This window comes from Pygocentrus nattereri, chromosome 4, assembly GCF_015220715.1.
Source record: "Pygocentrus nattereri isolate fPygNat1 chromosome 4, fPygNat1.pri, whole genome shotgun sequence".
NCBI lineage: Eukaryota > Metazoa > Chordata > Actinopteri > Characiformes > Serrasalmidae > Pygocentrus > Pygocentrus nattereri.
The window spans coordinates 34512115-34539045 of NC_051214.1; the positions used below are offsets into that span (position 1 = coordinate 34512115).

The 26931-nt window shown below is 37.4% G+C and overlaps 1 protein-coding gene across 3 annotated transcripts in view; it reads left to right on the forward strand.

Annotated features, from left to right (window-relative positions):
* Positions 1 to 26931, forward strand: part of LOC108411796 (1-phosphatidylinositol 4,5-bisphosphate phosphodiesterase beta-4) — a 90290-nt gene that overhangs the window by 39435 nt on the left and 23924 nt on the right. For all 3 annotated transcript variants that reach the window (XM_017683544.2, XM_037537910.1, XM_017683554.2), the window contains 21 exons: positions 2641 to 2721; positions 3503 to 3562; positions 6798 to 6941; positions 8677 to 8756; positions 11016 to 11069; positions 11240 to 11321; positions 11892 to 11992; positions 13143 to 13200; positions 15217 to 15325; positions 15777 to 15987; positions 16948 to 17041; positions 17549 to 17628; positions 18551 to 18635; positions 18899 to 18989; positions 19252 to 19341; positions 21933 to 22030; positions 22136 to 22228; positions 23222 to 23372; positions 23510 to 23594; positions 24165 to 24289; positions 26522 to 26573. In XM_017683544.2, coding sequence (XP_017539033.1) covers positions 2641 to 2721; positions 3503 to 3562; positions 6798 to 6941; positions 8677 to 8756; positions 11016 to 11069; positions 11240 to 11321; positions 11892 to 11992; positions 13143 to 13200; positions 15217 to 15325; positions 15777 to 15987; positions 16948 to 17041; positions 17549 to 17628; positions 18551 to 18635; positions 18899 to 18989; positions 19252 to 19341; positions 21933 to 22030; positions 22136 to 22228; positions 23222 to 23372; positions 23510 to 23594; positions 24165 to 24289; positions 26522 to 26573 — 2024 coding nt within the window. The remainder of the gene's footprint in view (positions 1 to 2640; positions 2722 to 3502; positions 3563 to 6797; positions 6942 to 8676; positions 8757 to 11015; positions 11070 to 11239; positions 11322 to 11891; positions 11993 to 13142; positions 13201 to 15216; positions 15326 to 15776; positions 15988 to 16947; positions 17042 to 17548; positions 17629 to 18550; positions 18636 to 18898; positions 18990 to 19251; positions 19342 to 21932; positions 22031 to 22135; positions 22229 to 23221; positions 23373 to 23509; positions 23595 to 24164; positions 24290 to 26521; positions 26574 to 26931) is intronic.

Below are 26931 nucleotides of genomic sequence, written 5' to 3' on the forward strand. Positions count from 1 at the left end.
CTAAGCCTGAAAGTGGGGAGCGAGTGCTGCATTTAGATCCAGGCTTGTCCACTGTAGCACTGCTTTAAAATAGTAATACATTTATCAACTCTAGCCAAGCTGAAATCAAAGGTGGCCCACTTCTGCAGCCCCAAAAACCAAATGTGCATGGTGCCACTGGGATAAGCGACAGCCTACAGTGGGTCACAATGGCGTTATCTGCAAATACACACAGTGATGAGCACTACCACCCTAGTAGTCTGAGTGCTTGAGCACTGTGCTTTTACAAGCTAGGAGTGTGGCGTCAGACCCGGCTGGATGTTGTTAGGAGGCAGGGAACACCCGCTGGGCCTACACGGCCTGGGCTCTGTTCACTACCACTCATCACACATACTCAGCCAAAAGCTCTACCAGAGACAGCCCACTCTGTGGGTGTGAGGTGGTAAGGGCTGCATGACCTGCAGTGAACAGTGAGGGTTCCTCTAGTGAGGCAGTTGAAACAACTGTACCTTTTCAGTCTATCAAACAAAAGAATGAATAAAAATCAATCACGTGACTAGGTGTAGCTAATCATGATTATTTGTCATATTTGCTCATATTGCAAAATAAAATAAAATAAATCCCTTCCCCTCCAAAAAGGAAAAAAGTCAACTTGAACCTGAACATAAATCACATGAATGCAGTAGTTTTTAGTTTTAATCATTGACACTAGGTGAGGGCCACATGTTTGTATAAATGAGTGTGCATGTCATAAACAGTCAATGGTATGCAGTGTAGTTAGGCTCCTCCACGATTGTGGCCCTCTCTCTCTCTCCTGCACTTGGGAAAAAAATTAACCAACAGGGTTGTTTGACTTACAAACATAAAATATTTCAACAAAAAATAAATGAAATTGTATTGTCTTTAAGTAACTGGTTACATAAATTGGACAAAAATGAATGAAAGTACATTTCAGTGAATGCGAACTGTTTATATTGATCGAAAAAGAATTCCATTGCATTGAAACAATTGAGTTAAATTTTGCTCCATCATCTGTTGAACTTTGTTGAGATAGTCTGTGCAAGTGTATGCATACTGTCTATACTGAGTTTGTGAGACATAATTGGATTAAACAACCTGGTCTCATGTGATATATGTACGTCTGACCACTTTTTTGCAGAGCCACAAATACGTACCACATAAGGTACCTAGCTAGCTTAAGCTACGTACCATTATCAGCTCAGCTGACATCTCGGGTATACGTACTGCAGGACACTACAGTAATTGAAGGAGGCTAGCTAGATAAATCACCCCTAAATCAGTAGACAGTACCCCCTACCCCTATATCTTCAGGCTAGAGGTTATGGGAACCTCTGCTTGGTAGCCAGCAAGTACACAATCTGCTTTATCCACCAAACTAACGTTATTAGAGAATAGCCCCAGCTATAGCTATAGTTACGTACCCGAAGCTGTGTTAGAGGCGGTATTAGCTACCTGCTTTGCCCACTCATGAACTGGCAGACATCACAGGCACCCCCGAAATTATTCTACATTTTATCATTAAAATAGCGCTGATGACTGACAGCTTAAAAATAATCAACATGTCAAATACACTCATTTTCAAAGGCAAAATAATTGCAATGTTACATTAAAGTGTAAGCTTCTTTTTAGCGCCCTCAGTGGACATTTTTTTCCCAAAAGTGCAGCAAAACGTACTCAAGGGTACGTTTTTTTGGCTCTGCAAAAAAGTGGTCAGAGGTACGTATATCCCATGACACCAAGTTGGCATTAAAATTGTAACTGTACAGTTTGATGTCGCTTTTGATGCTGCTCATTGTTTTGTCCATTGTTTTCCTATGAGTGCTGTCCAGTGTCATCTGATAAAGGTGTTTTTGGTGCTAACGTTACTGATATTGCCAGCTTCAGCTGTTCAGTGTACTTCGGTGACAAAAAAATTCATGGCATTGCAGTGGTTGGAAATACCTTTGATCTTGAAAATCATCAGTGGAACACTGCCATTTAAAAGCTGTATTTGACCAAGGGGGCTGCTGTCACAGCTTCATAACAACATACAGCATGCAAGCAGTAGGTCTTTAGGGTAGAACTATAGATGGTTCATAGCATCAAACTAGAGAAATATGTGTAAAAAATAATAATTTATTATGTTTACACATTATTGGCCTGTTACCTTGGAGACCACTACACATTGTATTGTGCTTGTTAACCTCTTAAATGTGGACATCCCTTCCTCACTCTCATAGCTATATAACTTACACTTTTGTTTTCTATTAGTTACTGAATAATGCATAGTGTTTCTGGATAATAAGCCTATGCATAATAAGCATTTGTTCCCAGAGTGTTGTAGAAGTGTTATAACAGTATGCCCAGATATAAAGTGATAGGAGGCTTGATTGTAGTCACTAAGGAACCTGGTGTTTGCATCCAGGAGTTAATGACATTCACGATTATCTTTACATGTGTGTGTTTGTTCTGTTCCCTACAGGCCAATTGTGTGATTAACTCTTTGAATGTGTTGGAGGTGCATAAAGTGTGAATTGAGAAAAGCTGAAATTTTGGTGTGCTGAATTTGCACTGTGCTAAGTATTATACCAGTGTGCTTGTGGCATGTAAATTAGACTTGATGGGCATCTAGCCATTAAAATCACCTCTGTTGTTCCACAGGATCCATTTGTCTTTGAATCCAGCTGCCTTTTTAAAGTTGACGAGTTTGGCTTCTTTCTCACATGGAAGAGCGACGGAAAGGTATAAATTGTTTTTTTTTTTTGTTTTTTTTTTTATATATCATGCATTTTTTCCTGTCATTTAAAGAGATCTTAGGGTGGACATTTAAGTTTCTGTCCTTTAATAGTCAACAAACGTCTATTATATATCATTCATTAGTTATTGCTGAAGTTATTACTGTCATTTTGCTATGTCATTTGAATTGAAATCTTTTCCATACAAACTCGTTGCATCAATAGAATCTTTAGAATTCACATTGTTGACACATTGTCTTCACTTGTGTCAGTGAGCTCAGTCAGCAAGATTTTGTTTTTGCAACCAACAAACATGTTATACAACCCTTTTACCCTCCACCCACACCCCTTCCCAGCCACCACATACATATATACATACACTCATTAAATCTCATGATAAAAACAAAGTGTTTACATCTTCAGTTTCATTCAACCATTGTAGCTGATTTGCTATATTAACTCTAGCTGAGTGAGAAAGAATTGATGCAAAATAACAGTACCCTTGTTATTGCTGATGAAAAATGCATTTTCTGAGGGTTAATGTTTATAAACTGCAGACCTTTCAAGCATGTACTGATTAGAAATATTATTTTACTAACAGCAAAATATGTGTAGCCCAAGAGAAATGCCTGTGTTCACAACTGGTAGCACCATTACTATCTGAGTAATCTATCTAATATGTAACAGAATATATCTCCCCACTAATCAATTTGCTCCCATTCTCTTAGCTGTACCACATCTTGAAATGCAATGTGGACATTGCTGTCTTCATTTGTCTTTTCTTGCAGGAGGGCCAAGTTCTAGAATGTTCCCTGATAAACAGTGTCCGTGCTGGAGCAGTGCCAAAGGTGAGGCCTAAACAAAGTCATGTCTGTGTGTATCTTCCTCATATATGTCTTTGTTTACTACTGGAGATGTGTCAGAACTACTTTTGATGTAATTTCAAATTGGGAGTTTAATAAGGGTTGGCTTATTTTACTGCAAAAATGATGAAAGATTTTTTGACCTTAGGAGTTCTATTGTGAAATTGTTCAAATGTTTAAAATTTAAAATAAAATTAAAAATAAAAACACACATCCACTTTGGGGATGAATGTAAGTACACAAAAAACAGTAAAAAGATTTTCACCTTGATAAAATACCCAATGCAGTAGTTAGCTCTACTGATAGCGCTAACTCATTAGCTCATCTGAAAGGTTATATGAAGATTTACATTGTTTGTCTTTTTAATAAAACATGTTTTGAAATGTACACCTATGTAAAATGATTCTATTATTAATGCTATTTCTTTAGTCTGCAAAAACCAAAAAGCCAGATTACAGTGTTTGTGTATAATGATACATTAAATTCAGCTTTTCAATTAACATGAATTTCAAAATTAGTCGGAAGACACAGAAGACCCTATTCCACTTTTAGACTTCAATTATAGATTGCAGAAATTGTTAGATGTATTAGTGTACATTTTAGATGTTATTTTAGAACTTTACTTTTTTCCAGACTGAAAATGACATGTGCTGCTTTAAAATAAAATGGGGAGGAATACAAATTTCCAGCCACTTCATTAAATACACCTCCTTGTTTCTTCACTGAATGTTTCCTCACTATATAGGTGCACTTCCTAGTTCTGTAGTTACAGATTGTAATCCATCTGTTTCTCTGCATATTTTGTTAGCCCCCTTTTACCTTGTTCTTAAATGGTCAGCACCAGATGAGCTATTGCCTCTGACTTTATGTCTACAAGGTGGACCAACAGGGTAGATGTGCCTAATAGCGTGGACAGTGAGTGGACAGTGTTTAAAAACTCCAGCAGCACTGCTGTGTCTGATCCACTTGTACCAGCTCAACACTCACTAATACGTCACTGCCATGTCAGTGTCACTGCAGTGCTGAGAACGATACACCACCCAGATAATACCTGCTCTGTGCTGGGGGTCTGTGTGAAGAACAGGAGGCTAAGAAAGTGAGCACAGAAACAGAGGGACTTTGTAATTGTAGTACATGTATATGGAGCTGATAAAATGGACAAAGAGTGTACATACAGGGACGTGTACTTGGTGAAGTGGCAGGTCAGTGAATATACTCTGAGCATCAAATATTGACCCATCCCAGTTACTGGCTCTTCCTGCTCCTTTTTAATATTTGCCTTTCTTTAGAAGGACCTGAATAATTGAAAGTCTCTCTCTACAGAAATAATAATAATAATAATGTAGATCTGCCTTAGAAATTTTTTTTGTGTGTGTGTGTGGGTGCATATTTGTATATTTGTGTGTATTTCTGTATGTGGGGGGAGGTGGTTGCAGGAATAGATCAGGAGGTGATGTTTGTGGTGTTTGCAGAGAGAGAGGCGTTCTGTTGTGCTGTCATTCTGCCAATATGCGCCCCATAAACAGCAGAACAAAGGCAGATCATGAGCCATTGTGCATAAGTGGCACATCACTATTGTACTCCTAAGTAGATAACACAATTGTAGAGCTCTCTTTTGTTTTGCTATTTCAAACACAAAGCATTAAAAAAGAATTAATAGAGTTGAGCGCTTGAATTTTTCAGTTGCATCCTCAGACGCTCAACAAATTGGAAATGCACATTGTTTCCTCGGCAGTTCAGTCCTGTGAGTTTCAAACATGTCATTAAATGAATTTGACACCAATAAGTTATTTCATTATTTGGTCGTGACAGACTGTGGGAGCGCAATGTCTCAGGAGATTCTACAGTGTCAAATTGGCAAACAAGCATCGTGGTTGATTTGATCTTAGTTTGTGCAGTATGTGCTGTTAAAATGTAACTGTAAGGACATTTTGATGTTAACCTAAAAGCACACACTTGTTGTCCTGTAGCCTCATTCGGAGGACTTTAAAGATATCTTTGTAAGAAAAGTCCCTTTCAGCAAAGGTTTTGATGCAAGTTTAATGCAGTATTTCCAGTTAAGCAAATAACAAGGCCATTTAAACTAGATGAATTGTCTATGTTGTGTAAGATTTCATACCGTGTCCTTGGTATAATTATAGTAAAAGAGATTTTGATCTATCAAGCAAAATGTGATGTTGAGTTTGCATCTAAAAATATACTGATGTGTGTATTAATTTTTACAGTGAAAGTCTCACTGTAAGTAATGTTCAGTTATTAAATTTAACACTTTTTTAAAAAGTAAATATATATTAAAATGCTATGCAGTCCAGGATTAGGCTTAGTTTTCGTCTTGGTAACTGACTGTTAGAGTTTAAGGGGTTAAATTAGTACATGCAGTATTGTGCAAAAGTCAAAGACCACTCGTATGTTATTTTCAGTCAAAACAGTCATCAAGTGCATGTTATTCATTTTTAGGAGCGATTTCTGAGGAGATAAGAGAAAAGTCGAAGGAAAATAAGTGACAATACAGGAGTTTACAAAACTATTAACATTTATTAAAAGATATAGAGAAAATGTTGAAACCATGCAAGACCGTGCAGATGCACAAAAGTGTCATGATCAGATAAACAGTAGCTTTAAAATTCTTCATCTTCAGAACCTCACAGGACCAACTTCTAAGACTGAATGTTGCAGGTGTGGAAAAACTGAAAGTCTCCCAAAAAGAATGGAAACTATAATAAATGCAAAAGGTGGACAAATTAAATACTGAAACATTTGGAATTATATTTAGCTACATGAAGCTTCTGTATAATTTTCTGTTAAATATGTTTTCTGCTTTTTCCTGATGCTGAAAAAATGAATAACTCATACTGTAATAGTCATTTTGTTTATTTAAAACCTGCTGGGCACAGATGAACACTGTAACAGTTAACTGTAGAATTCTGCTCTGTTCTAAAAACAGGCCTGAATCTTTGCCTAAGTAATAACCTGTGGCATGTTATTAGAGAGATAAAAGCCCAGGGGGCAACATGGTCTGGCACAGTAAAGATGGGCATGGAGGACAGCTGATGAGTTTTATTGCTTTTGAACTTGAGGTCATCTCAAGCTAGTTTTAAACCTCTCAAGAGGTGTCCAGTGAGTTTGATGAAAATGATGAGATGCTGCCTATATGCTGAATGCATTGTGTGAAACATCTGTGATCTGTTGTTTGTTATTATATCTCTTTTGTTTGGCTCAGGACCCAAAGATCCTGGCATGTCTGGAGGCAGCGGGGAAGAACGAAGCAGATCTGGAGGGCTGCATCATCTGCATGTGCAGTGGCCCTGACCTGGTCAACCTCAGCTTTATGTACATGTTGGCTGACAGCGCAGACACTGCCAAGGTAACCGTTACCACAGGATATCGCTATGGAAATCTATGCTTTGACTGGCCAGCTTGACAGGTGTGTAAACACAGGCTGATTTAGGAGCATTAGATGAAGTAATAAAACAATGAAGGAGAAGTCTGGTGCTTAGTTTATTCCATGCCCAGTTTTCGAACAAGATGCACTGCACAGACAATCAGTGCTTGAATTAGGTTAGCATTTCAAGAAGCCCATTTGTCATACACACATACACACCTAGTACAGAGGACGAAAGTCTGAAAATAACGTTAAAACGTTGCAGATTTCAAACGCTGCTAATTACATCTTTCTAGCTCTGCAAGCGAGTAATATAATTTGATCCGTTCCATCATTGCAGCCTTTAATGATGTGTTCATTGCGGAAACTCATAATAAAAATATGATTAACTGTGCCAGTTCTAATTCTGAAGTTTAGATGTTTCTGAAGCCTTGATTAACAATCAGTAATTTGTAAATAATTGAAATAGTGCTCAGCATAGGGTACTGCTGTCAACAGATATCATGAAGGCTTTGTGTAAGGGTACATCACTGCATACCAGTGGAATATTTTGTAAACAAACTTCTTTGGGAAAACATGCTGTGTTACATTATTTCTTGGCAAATTGTCAATTATTTTTGAAACTCTGAAAAATCACTTCTCTGAAAAACTCTGAAAAATAATTTGCTACCATATTTTGTATTGTTTTGTAGCCGCACTCAAACAGACACCTGCACAGTAGCAGGATGGAAGGGCTCTGGCAGAGCCTTTGTTTCCACTTTTTGCACTTATATTGTGCTCTGGCTGCAGGTCCTGTGTGGAGCAGGCTTACACTGACATGCCTGGCTTGGAGCCACAGACAGTGTGTGAGTGCAAAGAGGGGCTTTTACAAAGGCAGCCTGGGGTTAACACAGCTCATACCAGTGGAATATCTCTTTCAGTGTAATCTCAACCCGTTTATGGCCCACCGATTGATGTCTGACAGGGTCCAAAGCACAGTGCCATCTGGTGGACAATGGAGAAGAAAAAGTAGGGACAGACTAATAGATGTATGCAAGTCTTGCGTTGTGCCTGACTTGCATGTAATAAATTATGCATTATCAGAATGACATCTCTTGTTTATGGCCAGTAACTATGGGAAGAAAGATCATGTGACATTGGTTCCATTCTGAAGTGCAATAATAGTGTCAGTGCAAAAAACACACAGCGTATGTATAACCTAAGGTCATAAGCAAGCTATAAAGGATTGTGAATGCACATCTCTGCTGATAATAATATGATTCGTTTGTCATCATAAATTATACAGTCAAGTGCAGCTTGTGTCATTCATCACGTCTTTGTACAGCGATTGTATCAGGGGAACAAGTGCTGTTCAATATTTTGTATTATGCAATATTGAACAGCACTGTTATTTAGAGCACTATTATTTGGAGAGAGGAGCGCATTAACCACATCATTTGCTTTCAAGTGACTTACAAAAAAACTGTTTGTTGGTTACTGTACTACTCCACAGGCAGGAAGCTTTCTCAAGGACATTCTGTCCTTCAACAACAACAAAACCACAGCCTCTGCATGTGGAAACCTTTTGTAAACCTTATGGTGATAGTTTATTTTACTTCTTTCTCGCAGAATATCCCCTCTTGAAGTGTTTGTTTTTTCGTTGACAGCGGCTAAACAGTGTTTACATCATGACAGCAGCTGTCTTGTCTAATTTGTGGTTGTGTTTGCTTTCTCCCAGAAATGGATGGAGGGGTTGAAATCAGTCATTCACAACTTCAAGGCAAACAACGTGTGTCCGATGACGTGTCTTAAGAAGCAGTAAGTAGCCACTTGTGGCCCCATTATGTTGCGAGAAAACTGTACAGCTTGCAGGGGTGTAACAATTACGGTGGGAATTTCTAGCCACTTTACAAGTGTTATTTTCAATGCAGGGTGTCATGATGCGATAATAAAATGACTCTCAATGCATCTTTGTGTTTTCCGTTTTTTGATTTCTTCAGCCTACATTTTGATTTTTATAGCTTAATGTAGGCTGTATATAGATATGCTTTTTAACACTTTCATTTGTAATATATTGTATTATATTATTTTAAATGTTATATTCTTTAATGAAAGTCACAGTATTATACAGAGTAACATGTTTAAACTATTTGTCTTGTTTTGAAACTAATTTCTGCAAAATGCCATATGCCATATTTCTTTAAATGATGCTCATGAGCTGCCTCTGCTGCAGTGCTGCTTCAGAAGCTCTGCCCCCAAATTCAGTGAATGATACTGGTTTAGTAAACTTGTTTTTTTAGATCTTTACAGCCATAAAACCTTTCACAAACATAATATAATGTTAGCTAGGATGTGGGTTAGCAGACTGTTTCTGTAATTGCTGCTGTGTAGCTAACCAGTTGCTATGACAGAAATTAGCAAACAGAACAGAACAAAACTGACCTATTGGTTCTGTGAAAGAGCAAAAATAAGTGAACCCACCTGTGACCTACCTGTCATGCAAGAGCGACCTCCTCATGTGTTTTCAAGCTTTTTTAATTCTCGATGAAGGTGAAGTCAGCTTCTTTTTCACCAGCTTCTTGTTCGGATTTTCCCGTTCCACTGTAAATGGTGCAGCAGGTGCCTGACTAACTGCTGATCTAGCAACTACTGAGCTATTTCTCCTTTGTGTAGTGTCCTTCGGCTCGAGAATCTTTGTTTCTCATTTACAGAGCCAGGGCTGTGTACGTACACCACATTTTTTGTGCAGCGCACAAACAGTACGGAGAGATAGTGGACTGTGAGGAGACATTAGCCAAATTTGACAAAGTTTTTTGGATTAAAATCATATACTGCTTTTAACTCTGATTATGACTGGATTAATCTGTTAGCCAGTTCGGCATCTCCTAACCTGGTTGTTAAATAAAGACACGTTTGATTTAAGATATGTTTACCATAGCTTCTGGCTTTTTACTTCATATACATAACACTGATGCATTAATGATATCCTGCATCTTACTTCTTACAAGTTGGCCTGTGCCAAAGTATTTAACGTCTGTGTCTCCATTTAAATTTATTTTATAGCAAATGCAAAGCCTGCCTAAAAATAAGATTATATTTTTTTTATTTATGGATTTGGAAGGTTTCAAGACAGAATTGCAACATGTCTTATTTTTCATATAATACGCATATTAGTACACATTTCAGGTTACTTGCAATTTTTTATTTATGAGGTCAAAATTGATTTAGTTTTTGATATTTCATGTGTTTAAAAGATTTAATTGTATAGAACTTTAATTATATACTACACTGACACAGATAGGTTTGGCTGTGCCAGCCCACCTAATGAAATATAGTTTTGATGACAGTGTTTTCCACAAAAGACAGCCAATGAGAGACCCTCAGAAGAGAGTGAAAGTTATAGCCAGCAGTTTTAAATTTTAATACACTTTTTCGCACCTTTTTAGATGATGTGTTGAAATGGTTACATCTTTATTTGAAATTTTTCAGGAAGCTAAGCTTTGCCAAAATAAATGCAAGATCAAGTCACATAAATTGTACAAGAAAAGATAAACACATACGAAGAAAATGAGCAGCTCTGCGTTCAATATAAGCGGACAACCCTCCCTCCCAAACACTGCTGAAATTCCTTTTTACAACACTTTAGAGGATATATTCAGTCAGAGTCAGTGTAGTTAACCTTTAACAACAGTATTCACTAAACAAGTGTAAGCTATGAGTGGCTTAAAGTTAACATTTAATTAAACAGTATTTTTATTAAATAGACTTGCAACCTATAAAGAATAACCTTAGTCTTCCCTGTAGTTTGTGGTGTCTACCTCTCACTAATGTAGTCCTGGTTAGAAATGTGTTCTTGACATTTTCATGGCTGTGTTGAAAAGGAAGGCCAGCTGTCCTCAGCCTTCAGACATGCTCTAATCAGATCTTCTTGTCTAAAATATAAGACAAATGTGAAAACCATTATTCCTATGTTATTTAGATAGCAGAGCATAATGGTTTTAGATGACGACCTAAATGCATAAGTGACACAAGACATGCCTGGGAACTGTGACATTGTGTTTTTAATCCTTTTTTTAGTTGGATGAAACTGTCCTTTCTGACCAATGTCAATGGAAAAATCCCAGTGAGAGGGTGAGTTCCACACACAGACATCTGTTCATTCTGAGCCGGCTCGTTCAGCTCCGCTGATCTTGTGTTATAAGAGCTTTAGTGAGGTCACTGAAATTATTGGACAAATTGAATGAAGCAGGTCTGTATTAAAGATGATCTGGTGGTACATGTGTTCCTGTTCTTTGCTGCAGCATCACAAGGACTTTTGGTTCTGGCAAAACAGAGAAGGGAATATTCCAGGCCCTTAAAGAGCTCGGCCTGCCCAGTGGGAAGGTGAGAGGTTATTCTGCGTCATTACTGTTGAGCTACGAAAAGTGATACATTCAGTTTGCTTGATTTAAGTATGTATGTACATCACATATACAAATGAATAAAATTGAGTACATCGACACAATTTTGTCTTTCAGTTTATTTACTGTCGGTACTTATACTGATGTGATATGCAGTACTGTGCAAAATTTAGAGACCACTCTTCATTTATTTTTTTTCCACCCATTATGTTAATCAGTTTTCAGGAGATAGTTTTGAGGAGATTAGATGTAAGATAATCCACTTGCATAAGAGAGGGGAACATCAAAGGAAAATAAGTAGAAAAACAGAAGCTACAAACACTGGAGCTCAGAATATTATTAAAAGAAATACAGAGAAAATGTGACTCCTAACAGCTATTCCAGACCTGATAGACCACCGAAAGTAAAATTCAAGTAAATTCAGTGCATTTTTCAGTAAAATGTCTGGTTTTTCGCTCTTATACTATAGACCGAAACATTAAGCAGCCTTGGAAGTTTTGTAAAGAGAGATGGTGAAAAAATATATCTCTTTTTTTTGTTTTGTTTTTTCCAGAATGACGAAATTGATCATTCCATGTTCACCTTCGATGTCTTCTATGCTCTCACTCAGAAAATCTGCCCACGCACAGATATCGAAGAACTCTTCAAAAAGATGTACGTCTGAACTGAATGCATGAGGAAAACAGAGCACATGTGGTGATTTGTGTGCACTTTGACTGCCAAGTACAGTGGTGCTTGAAAGTTTCTGAACCCTTAAGAATCTTCTATATTTCTGCATAAATATGACCTAAAACATCATAAGATTTTCACACAAATCCTAAAAGTAGATAAAGAGAACCCAGTTAAACAAATGACACAGAAATATTATACTTGGTCATTTGTTTATTGAGGAAAATTATCCAATTTTGATATATTGAATTTCCTCCTTTGTACACAATCTGTCTGACTGTGGATTGGAGGAGTCTGAAATCTTTAGAGATGGTTTTGTAACCTTTATCAGCCTGATGACCATCAACGGCTCTTTTTCTGAGATCCTCAGACATCTCCTTTGTTTGGGCCATGATACACTTCCATAAACATGTGTTTGAAGAGCAGACTTTGATAGATCCCTGTTCTTTAAATAAAACAGGGTGCCCACCCACACCTGATTGTCATCCCATTGATTGAAAACACCTGACTCTAATTTCACCTTCAAATTAACTGCTAATCCTACAGGTTCACATACTTTTGCCACTCACAAATATGTAATATTGGATAATTTTCCTCAATAAACAAATGACCAACTACAATATTTTTGTGTCTTTTGTTTAACTGGGTTCTCTTTATCTACTTTTAGGACTTGTGTAAAAATCTGATGATGTTTTAGGTCATATTTATGCAGAAATATAGAAGATTTTAAAGGGTTCATAAACTTTCAAGCACCACTGTAGAATTCCTTCCCTGCTCTGTGATGCACTATGGTGGTGTTAAACATTCAGCAGCCTTATTTTGTTTTACTATGACAGCTTGAATTGATGCTTGCAAGGTTGAAATCCAGTTGCATATCTTTGTATTTAGCATTAAACGGCTATGCTAACGCCCTTAAAGGAACCTAACCTGCTTCAACTGTTTAACATTAACCTTTAATATTTCAACTAACATTAAAAAAAAGAGGTTTACGAACATGTATTATGGCTCTGAACAGCCACAGTGCACAATGTACGAGGAGATGCTTTGTGATACCTAATCCGCTTGTCATTCTTTAGCATTAATTATTTTTGTTAATTTTAATGTAACAGATTTCTCCTAATTAATTTCTTTGCAGCAATGGGGACAAAACTGATTATTTAACTGTAGACCAGTTAGTCAGCTTTCTGAATGAAGTAAGCTCTTTATCATTCATTAACTTCTCTGTGTGACTGCTTACTCAGCTTCACTTGTGTCTGCATGCCCTGCTCCTTCATTACCTCCCAGCCAATCCCGCTGTCCTGTGTTATGTAACCATGGCTACTGTTAGGGTCGTGCTGGCCCATTGTTCCGGATGCTCCTCGCTTTTTTTGCATTGTGTGCATGTGTGTTTGCTTTCTCTCTGGCTGTATGTGAACCTAACCTGCATTCATGTCACTGCAAGTGCATTGGTCCTTTTACCCCTGAATGTGGCTGAAATTAGTTACGTTAGGTGTGGGTCTCTGGCAGTGTGTGTCCACTCCACATCTCCCAGCCCAGCCATCTCGCTTTCCTCCCTTTCTACATTTACTGTCTGTGTTAGTGAAAGTTTGGCCAAGAATCTAATTTGCACAACTTTTCTCCTTAACACAAATGTAGTTGATTGGCTAAGACGTGTTTGGTGTTCCAGGTTTATTTCTTTAGTTTTGTACTGGAGCTATGAGGCTAACGTAGCTAACTAATAGTGGAAGCAAATACCAGAAAGCATCATGCAAACTGCAAGTCTAATTCTTTACACACCTGCCTCTGTTACCTTTAAAAATGATTCCAAGTATAGACAAAGTTGATGCTACAAGATGGAGGTGGACAATAGCAAAATATTTTACATTATAATGATAAATTGTCATCAGTTCTACATGTTTTCATACAAAGAGAACATAACTGGCTGTAATTGGATTTACAGCAGAGCAGTATGTGAAACATTGAACCAAAGGAAATCTACTGAGGCTTAGTGATATTTTTAAATGTGGCACTTTTTGTCTGTCCCAACTTATCAAACATCAAAAAAATAAATTTATAGTGATACACATTGTATAAATGAAATGTCTTAAAGTATCATATTATATTATTGCCATGCCACCCACCTCTGCTACAAGATAATTGCTGCTGCTGTTTTAGCTAGGACAATGTACATTTGTCCAGTTTTTAAAATGACTATATGTTACCATAATAACAAAAAATATAACATATAAGAAGATTTTGATAACTTTAACCATGTAAACTTTTGCTTCTTCAGGTTGCTTAATAAATTGTTTAACAAAACAGTATTTGTTGAAAAACCAATGCAACAGCCTGAAGAATAATGCCAACTAGACTTCCTTAAGGCACAGACGTTACAAAAGAGTAGACAGTGCACTAGCTTGAAAATGAATGAGCTCAACATTGCATCTGTTCATGAAGAAAGTCCTGCCCTTCATTGTGGCGGTATTCACACACAGTAGCCAGAGTTAAACTATAAAACTACTTTTTGCCGTTTTTACCACATTAAATCTGGTTTGAAACATTAATGTGAATTTCAGTTTTGGAGGTTTAGGTCTCTTACCAGTCAAAGACACAGGAACCTGGTCTTGAATGACTGGAAATAACTGACCAGGTGTGTTGCCAAGATGGATGTTGAGTGGACAGACAGATGTGGAAACAAAAACGCCTGGGGCTGTAAAGTGCAGTGCAAATGTCCAAATATTTTTGGGGCCACTGTATATCAAAAGCAAGCCTCATTTGGGCTTACTTAACAGTTTTACCAATTTCACCTAAGAACTATAGATGTTGTTTGATTTATGTCACTTTTTAGCTATGCAGTTTGCACAGTGCTAATTGCTAATTGCAAACTTCCATTATTTCAGCTAGTCCTTATAGACCCAGCAAACTTTGCATTCCAGTAATGTTTTATTCTCTGTTCATTAGATTTTTTGCCAAATTATTGCTGCAAGCGTTGGGTTTGCTTTTTCCTGTCAGACACCACCTAGCTAGCTGTGTGTTTATGCACTAGCAGTTTGGTTTAAAAAAGCAGCTAACAAATGCACTCCCCTCAGATATAGAACATATATGCCATTTATGTCTTAAAAGTCATAGAGGAGCTTAATGATTCGTGAAGGCAGGTGATGATGATGTTCTGTCTTTGACCTCATGCTTGAAAAGCCCATGCTAATAAGACTGCCGTTTGCTGTGTGTAGAATCAGCGGGATCCCCGGCTGAATGAGATCCTCTTTCCTTTCTACGACCCCAAACGAGTCATGCAGATCATTGAGAAGTACGAGAGAGATGAGGACCTGAAGAAGAAAGGTGAATTCTTTTTGGAGTGTCAGCCAGAGAGCTGCACTCATCTTATTCTTTAAAGGAGCCTGAAAGAGATCAGAAAGGTTCAGAGATTAACAGGAAATACAGAAAAACATACAGCATGATACACTTGCACTCATTGACCAGATTAACTGATAATATGCTGCCATCTTGTGGTGGAATTAAAGTATTCTTCTGTTCTACTGCCCTCATTAAAAAATAAACCAAGCCCATTGTTACATGTGAAACAATGACTAGACCCCATCCCGAAATCTGTTCATTTAGTTGGGCCCTATCACGTTGGGGTTGGGTAATACACCTCTGATCATAATGACCTCTTCAAGTGAGCTCATTTTCACTGTATCTTATGGTACATTACCTTATAACAAACAATAGGCATACAACAACTTAGTAATAATGCTCTTACATTTCACCTGGTGCTTTTTTTCCGCTGCAGGCTATATGTCCAGTGATGGTTTCTGCCGGTACTTGATGTCAGATGAGAATGCCCCTGTGTTTCTGGACCGCCTGGATGTGTGCCAAGACATGGACCAGCCATTGGCTCACTACTTCATCAGCTCTTCACACAACACATACCTGACAGGCAGACAGTTTGGAGGCAAATCCTCTGTGGAAATGTACCGGCAGGTGTTGCTCTCTGGATGCAGGTCAGCACTGCTCTGTTTCTGTGTGTGTGATTTTGAAAAACAGTAAGACTGTGATTTAGTTCTTGGATGTTTACAGGTCAATAATGTGGCCCTAAGAAAAAATGAGCTGGTGAAGCAGGAGAATGAACAAAGAAGTGACCACAACAGAGGTTTTCAAGTATCATTTTGCAGAAACAATATTAAAGAAAAAAACAAGACCTAATATAATTATGCTACCCTATTCTCCAATAGTTGATGCCACCTTAAATAATAAACAACACAAAACCTATCAAATAATTAAAATGATACACCATGTAACCTAGACAGACATAAATCTTACATGGTGCAACGTGCAGTCAAGTTGGTGTATGATGAAATGATCTGTTCTAGAGAATCAGAGTCAGAATTGTTCATAGTGGTGCTGACAGAAAGACTCCAAAAGTTTTTTTAATGGGTTTTATGCCTCTAAAAGCTACTTCACAGAAGCGTATTGCACAAAATGAGTATGGATACATTGTCTGAGCTTGACATAAGCCTGAGACATTGTTTTGAGAAACTTATTTTAAAAATGCATTTGTAATGGTACTTTCATGGATGGTACTTTTTCAAGGAAAAAATTGTCCCCAAGGAAAAGTATTTTATTTTTAGATTTTTACTGTGATAAATAAAAAAAAGATAAATTCACAAGATGTATAGATTCACTGGTCATTTTGCTTAGGAAATAAAATGACTATATTTGTGTAGTTGACATTGAAATCTCTGGTTCCTTTCAACACCACTGTAAAGAAGAATCAAACCACCACCCCAGTGTCTGAATTACGCAGAGATTTGCCAAACATTTGCATAAGAAAAATAGTTTTAGAAAAGAATATGTGTGTTGTGTAGTAACAGGAAAGCCATTTACTTCACTGTTCATTTTCTAATGACTGTTTAACCTTTCTGTGTGTGTGTGTGTGTGTGTGTGTGTGTGGGTGGGTTCAGGTGTGTGGAGCTGGACTGTTGGGACGGAAAGGGTGAGGATCAGGAGCCCATTATCACCCATGGGAAGGCCATGTGCACAGATATTCTCTTCAAAGTGAGCACACACACACACTCAAATTTTATACTCAGTTCTTTACACATAAAACCACAAGTATTACAGTAGTCACTTCTGCAATGTAACAGACTTAACGTGCAATTAGCAAAGATATAGTATAGTGTTTTCAGTGAATTTGTACAATTTTGAGGTGGTGATTATTAGGTTTCCTGTCTCTAGAAATTGATACCTGTTCAAAAATATAATAGCTGCCTTTTACCTTTTTAGCTGTTTTAAATATTTAGAAACATGTCATTTCTAGATTGCCCATTTTGCCTATATTGCAAGTAATCAGTCGCAATTAGGGATACCAAATATTAAGGATCATAAAATACAAGCAATTGAAACTGAAAAAAAAACTGAAGTGTAGTATAATACTGCAGTTCTTACTGTTTATCCAAGCTTTATGCCATCAGTGGGTGGAATAATCAGATTCTGCTTGAATGAAAAAAAGGATAATGATAAATTGGGTAATTAATCTACTGTTCGCTTTTGTGTTTTTTACAGGACGTAATACAAGCTATCAAAGAGACAGCTTTTGTGATGTCAGAATATCCTGTTATTCTGTCGTTTGAAAACCACTGCAGGTAAGCTGAGCTCAGGGCCTGCAGACAGAGTAAACAAACACTTGTTTTTTCTTCCTAGTACGATTTAGTTTTTTCTGACATCCTCATTACATATATGCTGTTGGAAAGAGTTGTTTTTTAATAACCCTATAGATTATATTAACATATAGTTAAATACGGTTGGTAATCAACATTGTTAGGTTTAGAATTAGATTTAGGATTTAGATTAAAGTTGAAGAGGATTTCCACTGAATTTCAAAATTCCTGCTTAATTCAGTCATGAAATGATGCATTGTAGAGAAACTTACTAACTATACGTCACATTACACTTTTGAGTTTTAATTCATTGTGTTGATAATGGTAAAATTATGGTCAATTAAAAAAATCATAATAATTTTTATTGGGACTATTTTGCCTTACACTGCCCTGCATGTAGCTGTCCACTCTGCATGCACCTAAAAATGTTTTATGGTGAAAGTTGGTCACAGAACTATAGTAAAGTCTCAGGCACCATATTTGTAGGCAGCACTTTTTGTGAGATAGCTTTTTTCACTTCAGTTAGTTACATTTAATAAATATTTATTAGTTGAATGTTTATTAAAGACAAACTGAGCATCTAAATCAGATGTGTCAGGCTCCAGTCCTCACAGGACAAAACACTGCAGCTCAGTACCTTATTAAACACACCTGATTCAGTTCATCAGCTAATTACCAAGGTCTTCATGAACTGCATTAAAAACATCAGACATCAAAACGCTAATCTCCACAGCACTTTGGCCTGGAAGATCCCCAGTTTGACATACCTGATCTAAAGCATCTACAGTGAACTGTCAGAATTAAGGGTTATGCTCTTTTTTTGAGTGATGTTTCTTTAAAATTTGAATTGAATTTCTCTAGCTTTTTTGTTCTCTGTTTTATCACATGTCCTGTTCATGTATTTTAGTAAACCTCAGCAGTATAAGATGGCCAAGTACTGTGAGGACATCTTTGGAGATCTGTTACTCAAACAGCCAGTGGAGGGCTTCCCAGTACGTGGTATTCTAACTCACCCATCACACACTGTATCAAGACCATGTTTATACATCATGGAGCATTTATGGAACATTTAGATGCCTCAGCATTTTTTAATACTAGGTCACATGAAAGAATTTGCCCTTCATAGACACAAGCTATTTTCCATTTTACTGTAGAGTAGAATTTTGACATCTGGATATCGGGGTGTAATAAGGTAAGATGAGGGCATGTCCACATTAAAACACTTCAATATTTTTATTTTATTTTTACTTTTTAGATTGAGCCTGGTCGTCCCCTCCCTTCTCCAACTGACCTCAAGAGAAAAATCCTCATAAAAAACAAACGCTTAAAACCTGAAGTTGAGCAGAGTACGTATCATCATGTCTTCACATTGTCCATCTTGATACTTATAAAGTCTTTCCTTCTGAACCTCTGGTGATTTGGCTGGATACTCTATTCATCTGTGCTCTTGGACACTCTTGAAACAATTCAAGATGTCTTTAGTGAAACTACTCCCACTTTTAGAATCCTATCATATGCATGCATTGATGTTATTGCCAAGAGCAAAGAAAAAAATGGTTGCTTGTTGATTGACTTTGCTGTATAGTATGCATGTGTGTGTTTGTGCAGAGCAACTGGAGTCGTTTAAGAGACACATGGAGGCAGGAGAGATGAGTGTGCAGGCAGGAGAGGATGAGAATGAAGACGACATGGACAACGGTCAGCTACTGCTCTTAAATCAGCTGTCTATCACTCTGAATCACACAGTTAAACTCTGCTTTCATTGAGTGAAGTAATCCACTAGTAGTCCCCTTATAGTCAGTTTAGGTTGCAACTGTATGTATTTGCTAAATCAGGGCTTTTTCTGTGCTTTGTCTTCATGCTTTTCATGGATATAGAATTATTTAACTCTTTATTTAACTAGGGCTGTTTGACATGCACAATGCAAAGTTCTATAAAAAAAAATAAAAAAGTAAAAGTATGCCTCAGAAACATTTTTTTTTTCATTAAAAACAAATTCAACAAAATTCTTCTTTAGGCAAATACCCAAAGTACATTAGATAAGCCTCATTCATTATTGTGCAAAATAATAAATTGTAAAAAAGTGCAAAATAACTCCTGTTTAAAAGACTGTTAGGAAAATAGTCAACATCCCATGAGAAGCCTACAAAAACAAATAAAGTGTAAAGTGTTTGGCCACCCCGATCAAGTAACATACAGAGAACATACAGAAAACAACTGCAAATTTTAATACATATTTACTGTTTAACATAATTGCATAATTTAACATATAGGGAAGGAAAATAAAACAAAATGCAAACAATCTGGCACATGTTCTATGTTTTATTTTTTCCAATATGTTAAAATAGAAATTGTGCATTAAAATTTGCAGATAAATGCCATACTCTTGTCTCTGTGAAAGATGTGTTAACTTATTTTTGCTTAAAGTAAAACATGATGTAAATGGGCATGTAAAAAATTTTTTCAAGGAAATGTACTTTAAAATATTATTTTTATTCCTGCATAGGTCTACAAAAACAATAAAATACATTGCTGCTATTGGAACAATTCCTTGAATGTCCAAAATTGTAATTTCACTGAAAATGGAAAACGTCTTCTTAAGTATTGTTAATGTATTTCAATGGGTCCATTCATCATAACATTTTAATTCATTGTTAATCGCAGTTGCCATTTTCAAGTGTATGTACAAAATTAAAAGACAACAAGAATGGAGATATATACAATACAGTATATTTAATGCTTCAAACGGCCTTTTTATGGTGATACAGGTTTGTTGGGGCACTAGCAATTACTGATTGACACATTTTACACCTAATCCTGGGAGTACGAATAGTCATCACATTTAAAGTCATTGGCTTTCCACTGAGGTTCAAATCCCCTGAGGGAACCGTTGCTCTGATATTAGACACAGCTCGTAATGCTACATTCCTGCAATCTTATTACATCGCATGTGTAATTTAATTTGATCTGTTCAGTTATTGTTGCCTTTAATGATCTGTCTGTCATGGAAATTCACATCATGATAATGATAAAAATGCAATTTATAGTGCCGCCCTAGCTTTAACTCTTTTAAATTTACTTTAAGGCCTGCTTTTGCAGACTTGTGTGTTTTGCATAATGTTTTTTTTATTTATTGTGCCCTCCACAAATACTGACTACAAGAAAGCAGTTAAATTTTAAAGTTAAAATGCAAATTAAAGTTGAAATGCATATTTTCTGGAATCTGTTTGGAAGAGGACATATGTCTATACTGACCCCATACACGGTGTGGAGGATGGTTTGATGGTCTCAAAACAATTACAGATGGACAATTGCAGACATTAGTTAGGTTTTGGATTCACAGCATCTCACAAACTACAATCAAATGCCTGCCTGTAAAATCACAAGTTGTTTGGGGGGATTGCCAGAAGAAAGCCTCTACTGTCAAGGACCAACAAACACAAAGCTTCTACAGTTTGCCAAACATTACCACAACTTTCAGCAAGACCATGTTTTACGGTCAGATGCGATCAAAATACAGGTTTTTGGAAACAATAACCAGAGGTAAGATTGGCGTAAACACAAAGATAGTTAAGATCCAAAACACAAAAATGGTTCACTGACCACAGAATTAAAGTTTTGCCATGACTACCCCAGTCCCCTGTCCTAAACTCCATAGAAAACCTGTGGCGTGAGCTTAATAGGAGTGTCCACAGTGTGGACCTTGGAATCTGAAGGATCTGGAGAGGTTCTGTGTGGAGAAATAGTCACAGATCCTTTGCTACGTGTTCTCCAGTCTCATTAAGCATTATAGAGGAAGACTCAGAGCTGTTATCATTGCATAGAGATGCTGCACAAAGTATTAAATGAAGTAGTTTTGACAGAGATTTGAGGAAAAAAATTATTAATTTCCTGATAAGATTTAGGTTTTTCAAAAAAAAAGTTAGTTTTTTGTTATTATTTTGATTAAAGATCAAAAGGATTAGCAATAAGGAATGTATTTTATAGGTTGTTTTTGCTCATGTTTAGCAGGGGTGCCAATATTTGTGGAGGGCACTGTACCTATTCACAGCAGTGCTATACAGATCAAAATCAAATCAGTCAAATCAAGTCATGTTTAGTGTCACATTACATTTACATACATTTCATGGTTGTGATGTCACAAAATGAAACACCTTTACATATGCAATGACAAACTGGCTTTCTAGGTAGCCAAATTTCTCTAGTTTTACTGCAAAAAACAGCTCTTTCACAATGAAAGTGATTAACAATGAATACTTTCATTTTCAACTTGTACACTTTGTTTACAGCTGATGGCAAGGAAGTAAACTCGGATACGAAACCTCGCAACGTGTCAGAAGAGCCCAGCGAACAAGACACACAAGAAAACAGTGTCAAGAAGGAGAAGGTGGGCCTTTCTCACAAGATCCTCATCCCACCACAGCCCAGTGAATGTCTTGTGCTAATGTAACTTGTTTGACCCCTGCTTTTCCTTTTGATGTCTTCCACTCAGATTGCTGATGACGAGATCACAGAGATTTCTGAGACGACAGAAGCAGACGTAACTGATGTGTCAGAGGCTTCGGATCTCGATAACAAAAAGAAGGTCCAATATTTCAACATTTTCACTGCTGAGAAATGTGTTTGATTTTAGATATTACGACATTCCTCCACACACTGACTGAATGATTACATTTAAATATACAGGACCAGTTATAATTTGAACATGCCTTCTCATAGAAGAGTTTCTTTCCTCATTTGTACTGTTTTCTACATTTTGTAATGCAGCACATCAAAACTATGATCTTTAAATTCTGCCGGCTGCTGAAAGCTACTTGTTTGAGAGGGACAAAGAAATTATTAAAAGAAATAGTTTTAGTGATGAATTCATATTGAGCATAGGCATAAACCTTACTGTGTACTTTGGATCAAAATGTCTAAAAATAATAACAGTACAGTCAGGTGTGTCCAGCATGTTTGTACTATACTGTCATATGCAAAAGTGTGGGTGCCCTTGATCAATATATTGTATGTTTTATTTTTTCTCAATATGTTAAACTCGCAAATGAATAGAACGTTTGCGCTAAAGTATACACACACACACCTAAGCCGCTTCTCCCTCAGGGTCGTGGGGGGAGCTGGAGCCTATCCCAGCCGTCATCGGGTGGAAGGCAGGATACACCCTAGACAGGTTGCCAGTCCATCGCAGGGCAGAGACAGACAGACATATACATTCACTCACACCTAAGGGCAATTTACCATGTCCAGTTAGCCTGACTGCATGTCTTTGGACTGTGGGAGGAAATCGGAGTGCCTGAAGGAAACTCATGCAGACACACAGAGAACATGCAAACTCCACACAGAGAGGACTCTGGTCACCCAGCCGGGGAATCGATCCCAGGCCCTACTTGCTGTGAGGCGACAGCGCTTCCCACCACGCCACCCACTAAAGTTTACAAAAAATGATATTGAAGTTTGTTCTCTAGAGGATGTGTTGCCTTATTTTCAGAAAATAAACTTTTGCATATGGCTGTTGTCAAACCTGAATAGCTTTTGAATGGTGAAATAGCTGAGCTGTTGTGCTGGTGTCCTGCATTAGAGTACGGATACCACTGAGGAAGCAGATGCTGAGCAGCAGCTGATTGCTTCATATAAGTATGAAGGAGCCACCACCAACATCCACCCTTACCTCTCTGCCATGGTCAACTACGCCCAGCCTGTGAAGTTCCAGAGCTTTGAAGTCGCAGAGGGTACAAGTTAATACTTGTTGTTTTACTAATCACCAAAAAAAAGACTTTTAATATTGGTTAGTTTGAGCCAATACTGTAAACATAATGACTGATCTAATGCCTTCTTGTCAATTTCCGTGCTGTTTTTTTTTTTTCAGAGAAAAATATCCATCACAACATGTCCTCCTTCAATGAGTCTGTTGGCTTAGGTTACCTGAAAACCAACGCTATTGAGTTTGTAAAGTATCCTTTTTGCGTGGGTGGAAAGTATGTTTAAGACTACATGTAAGTAAATGACTTTGCATTTATCCACCATGTGTTTTAGATCAGTTATTATTGTTATTGGTTCTATGGGCAAGCTTTTCACAACAGCCTCACTTTTTAAATTGTGTAATTCTGCTGCAGAACGTGAAACAGGTTATGCAGGCTTTGTCCAGGTGGTGGCACTGTTGTGCAATAGAATAGTAACTTAATGTAATTAATTACAAGGAAATAAGTAAAAAGGGGGTGGACAATGAAATGGTGAGATCCGTTGCACCTTATTTTTTATGATCAGTTCTTCATCATTACAGCCATTTCTGTCCTGCGAGTCCTTTTCTCTGTGAGAAAGTCAAACAGGCTATTCCATTCCCACTTTTAAAACTCATAAGTGCCTGTGTTCTTTTTAAAACGGACTCCTGTAGCTCTGTCATAGCTGCCAGTCCCTCTCTTGGGAATGCAGCTTGGACCCCTGCTGTTACGAGTTATAAATAACTGCGCTGTCCATTTGCATGCCCCTCCCTGTGTGCCTTTTCCTCATCGGCTAACGCACAGCTACAACAAGCGGCAGATGAGCCGAATCTACCCCAAAGGAGGCCGCGTGGACTCCAGTAATTACATGCCTCAGATCTTCTGGAACGCTGGCTGCCAGATGGTGTCTCTGAACTTCCAAACCCCAGGTATAGCTCTGCCCTGGGGCACTGTAAGAGCCCCAGCAACCCTACTACTGAGTAAACACCAAATGAACATGTTTCTGACACATAATGAAGTGCATCATGCATGGACTTTTTCCAAACATATGGGACTACATGTTCAATGAATGTCCATCATGCTGTGTTTGAGAAACTAAACCTAGTATCTGTACTGGAAACCCTTTTCAGTTGCAAGCAGGGTTATAAATCACTGGCTCTCTCAGTGATTTGATTTGATTCTGATTCTTTAGATCAAATCAGTATCACATCAATATACAAATAGTTGCACCATTAGATCTACTGCTCATCATTAGAATTTTGATTTGATTATATTGGTTCAATTCAGAATTATTTTTAGAAATGCACTAAAATTTCAAATCTAGATAGATAGATAGATAGATAGATAGATAGATAGAAAGTCTTCTATTGCAGTAGTACAAAGTACAGTAAAAAGCAAAACAGGATCGAATGTATTGCCTTACGCTATTTATGCCTAGGCTGGTTGCAACATTACTCAGTGCTGCTTTCTAAAGGGTGTCTAGTTAGTTGTTTTTGTAAAACCCATGATGAGTCTCAATTCATCTGTTTTCTGCCTTCTTGAATTTAAATGCATTAGCCTCAGACCAACCTGTGAAAATGCACTCCATTCATGTTCTGTTTGTTGTGATGTAACATATGATTGTGAAAGCTAACAATTGTGGAATATAATTGCAGTTAGCATATATTATTCTATATCACTGCTATCAGAAGAAAACCTAGTATCTCCATTTTGGACATTTTTTCAGTTTTTGACAGTTTTTAATTTAAAAATGTCTGTTATTCTTTACATTGTCTGTAAATTTCGTGATCAATGGACCAAAAGAAACTGATCTTCCTGAAAAGGCCTGAATTTACTTGGAAAAACGTCTGGTTCCATTGACTTACATTAAAAGTAAGTAGGTTTTTTCCTTTTCCTGTAAAGTTAACATTTTGGAGATACAAGGTTTTCTTCCAACAGCAGCAATATATTAACAGTTTCATAATAATTATGACAGATTTATTTTTATACCTCTTTGTCTTCATATTTTTTATATATACAGGCATATAAACAGGCAAGTACTTGCACTGTTTTAGGGTTATTACTGCTTAAAAATCCAGTGCTCAGATGTCGCATCTTATGCATAAAATAGGCCGTGTCTAATGTTCTCCAAAAATGTTCCTACGACTATGAGGATAGCTGTTGAAATAGGCCATGAGTGTCACCACAAGGCTAAATACACAGTTAGTCCATTGCATGTCAAATGGCCTCATGCAGTCTCTCATACACAAAGGAGCATGTTTTTTAACAGATGCAGCCCCGTTGGCTCCCGGCTCTAAGTTTAGAACATATGGTTCGTGCAGAGCTACTCAGGGGTGAACTGGCAGGAGAGTCAGGCAAAGAAAGGGTGAATGAAAGAAAGAAACAGGAGAAATAGGGGCTTTGTATACTGATGAAGAGGCTTGTCACCCTCTGTTTAACCTCCAGATAGCAGGCAGACTCATTCACGTGACAGTAATACTCAAAATGTTATCACTATATTACTCAGAGGTTGGTAATGTAGTATCCCTTCATTCTAAAAAGGCAAAACTGAAGTTTTAATGCAAAATACCAAAATTTTAATGGTATCTGCCAGTACAGTATTGTGTTAAGCATTGTTTAACATTTTTACAGAGAGATAGCCAGCGATCGGTGATGTCTTATTACTATTCCAGAATACTGTGAATCTCATATTAAAATCAGCTGATTTGACAGTTCTAAAATTAGTCTGAACTAAACTACAGCTCTGTTTGAGCTGGATTCACTTTCCTGTAATGCAGTTTGAAAGAGAAAAATTAGATTTTTACATCATGAAGTATCTGTTTACTTTCTTTGAAATTCCCTTAAATTCTTACAAAAAAGCAAACTAATGCTCACATTAGTGGTATTCATCTTAAAAAAACGTGCACAGCTGTTGCAGGTTTTCCTATAACTTTACCATGAAGGTCAATTTGAACTTCTTTTACTGAGGGAATTCCAAATTTAATGAAGAATTACTACTTCTCAGACTTGTAAGACATTGCAGATGTCTGGATTTAAATCACAGATCTTGTCAGTAATCACTTAAATTACAGTGCCTCACCATGTAAAACTAATCCAGTCCAAACTGTACTTAAGATTAGTAAAAGAAAAAAAGCTTATTAAGATTCTCTCTGTATCTGCAGACTTGGCCATGCAGTTGAACCAGGGGAAGTTTGAGTATAACGGCGCATGTGGGTGAGTGTGGGAGCATCGTCATGGCAAAACTCATCAATTAAAGTGTGTCACATCTCATTAGACATAGCCAGGGGCAGCTCATATCCACGATCTGCATTAGCGCAAATGAGCACTCACTAAATATCAGTCCTCTCACACACTCGGCTGTCTGCTGCATGGAGATCACCCATCTAAAGGCTTGGCCTGAAGGAAAAAACTCTCTGAGGATTACAGCCCCCTGTGAGTTGTACTGTCTGCTCTTCTGCTGGGCTTAACTTTACTCTGCACTGGAGAAATGCAGAGGAGTAGAGGCCCATCATTAGAAATCAGGCGCTGTCAACTTGATTGTTGTGTGTGTGAGTGTGTGTGTGTTCTCATG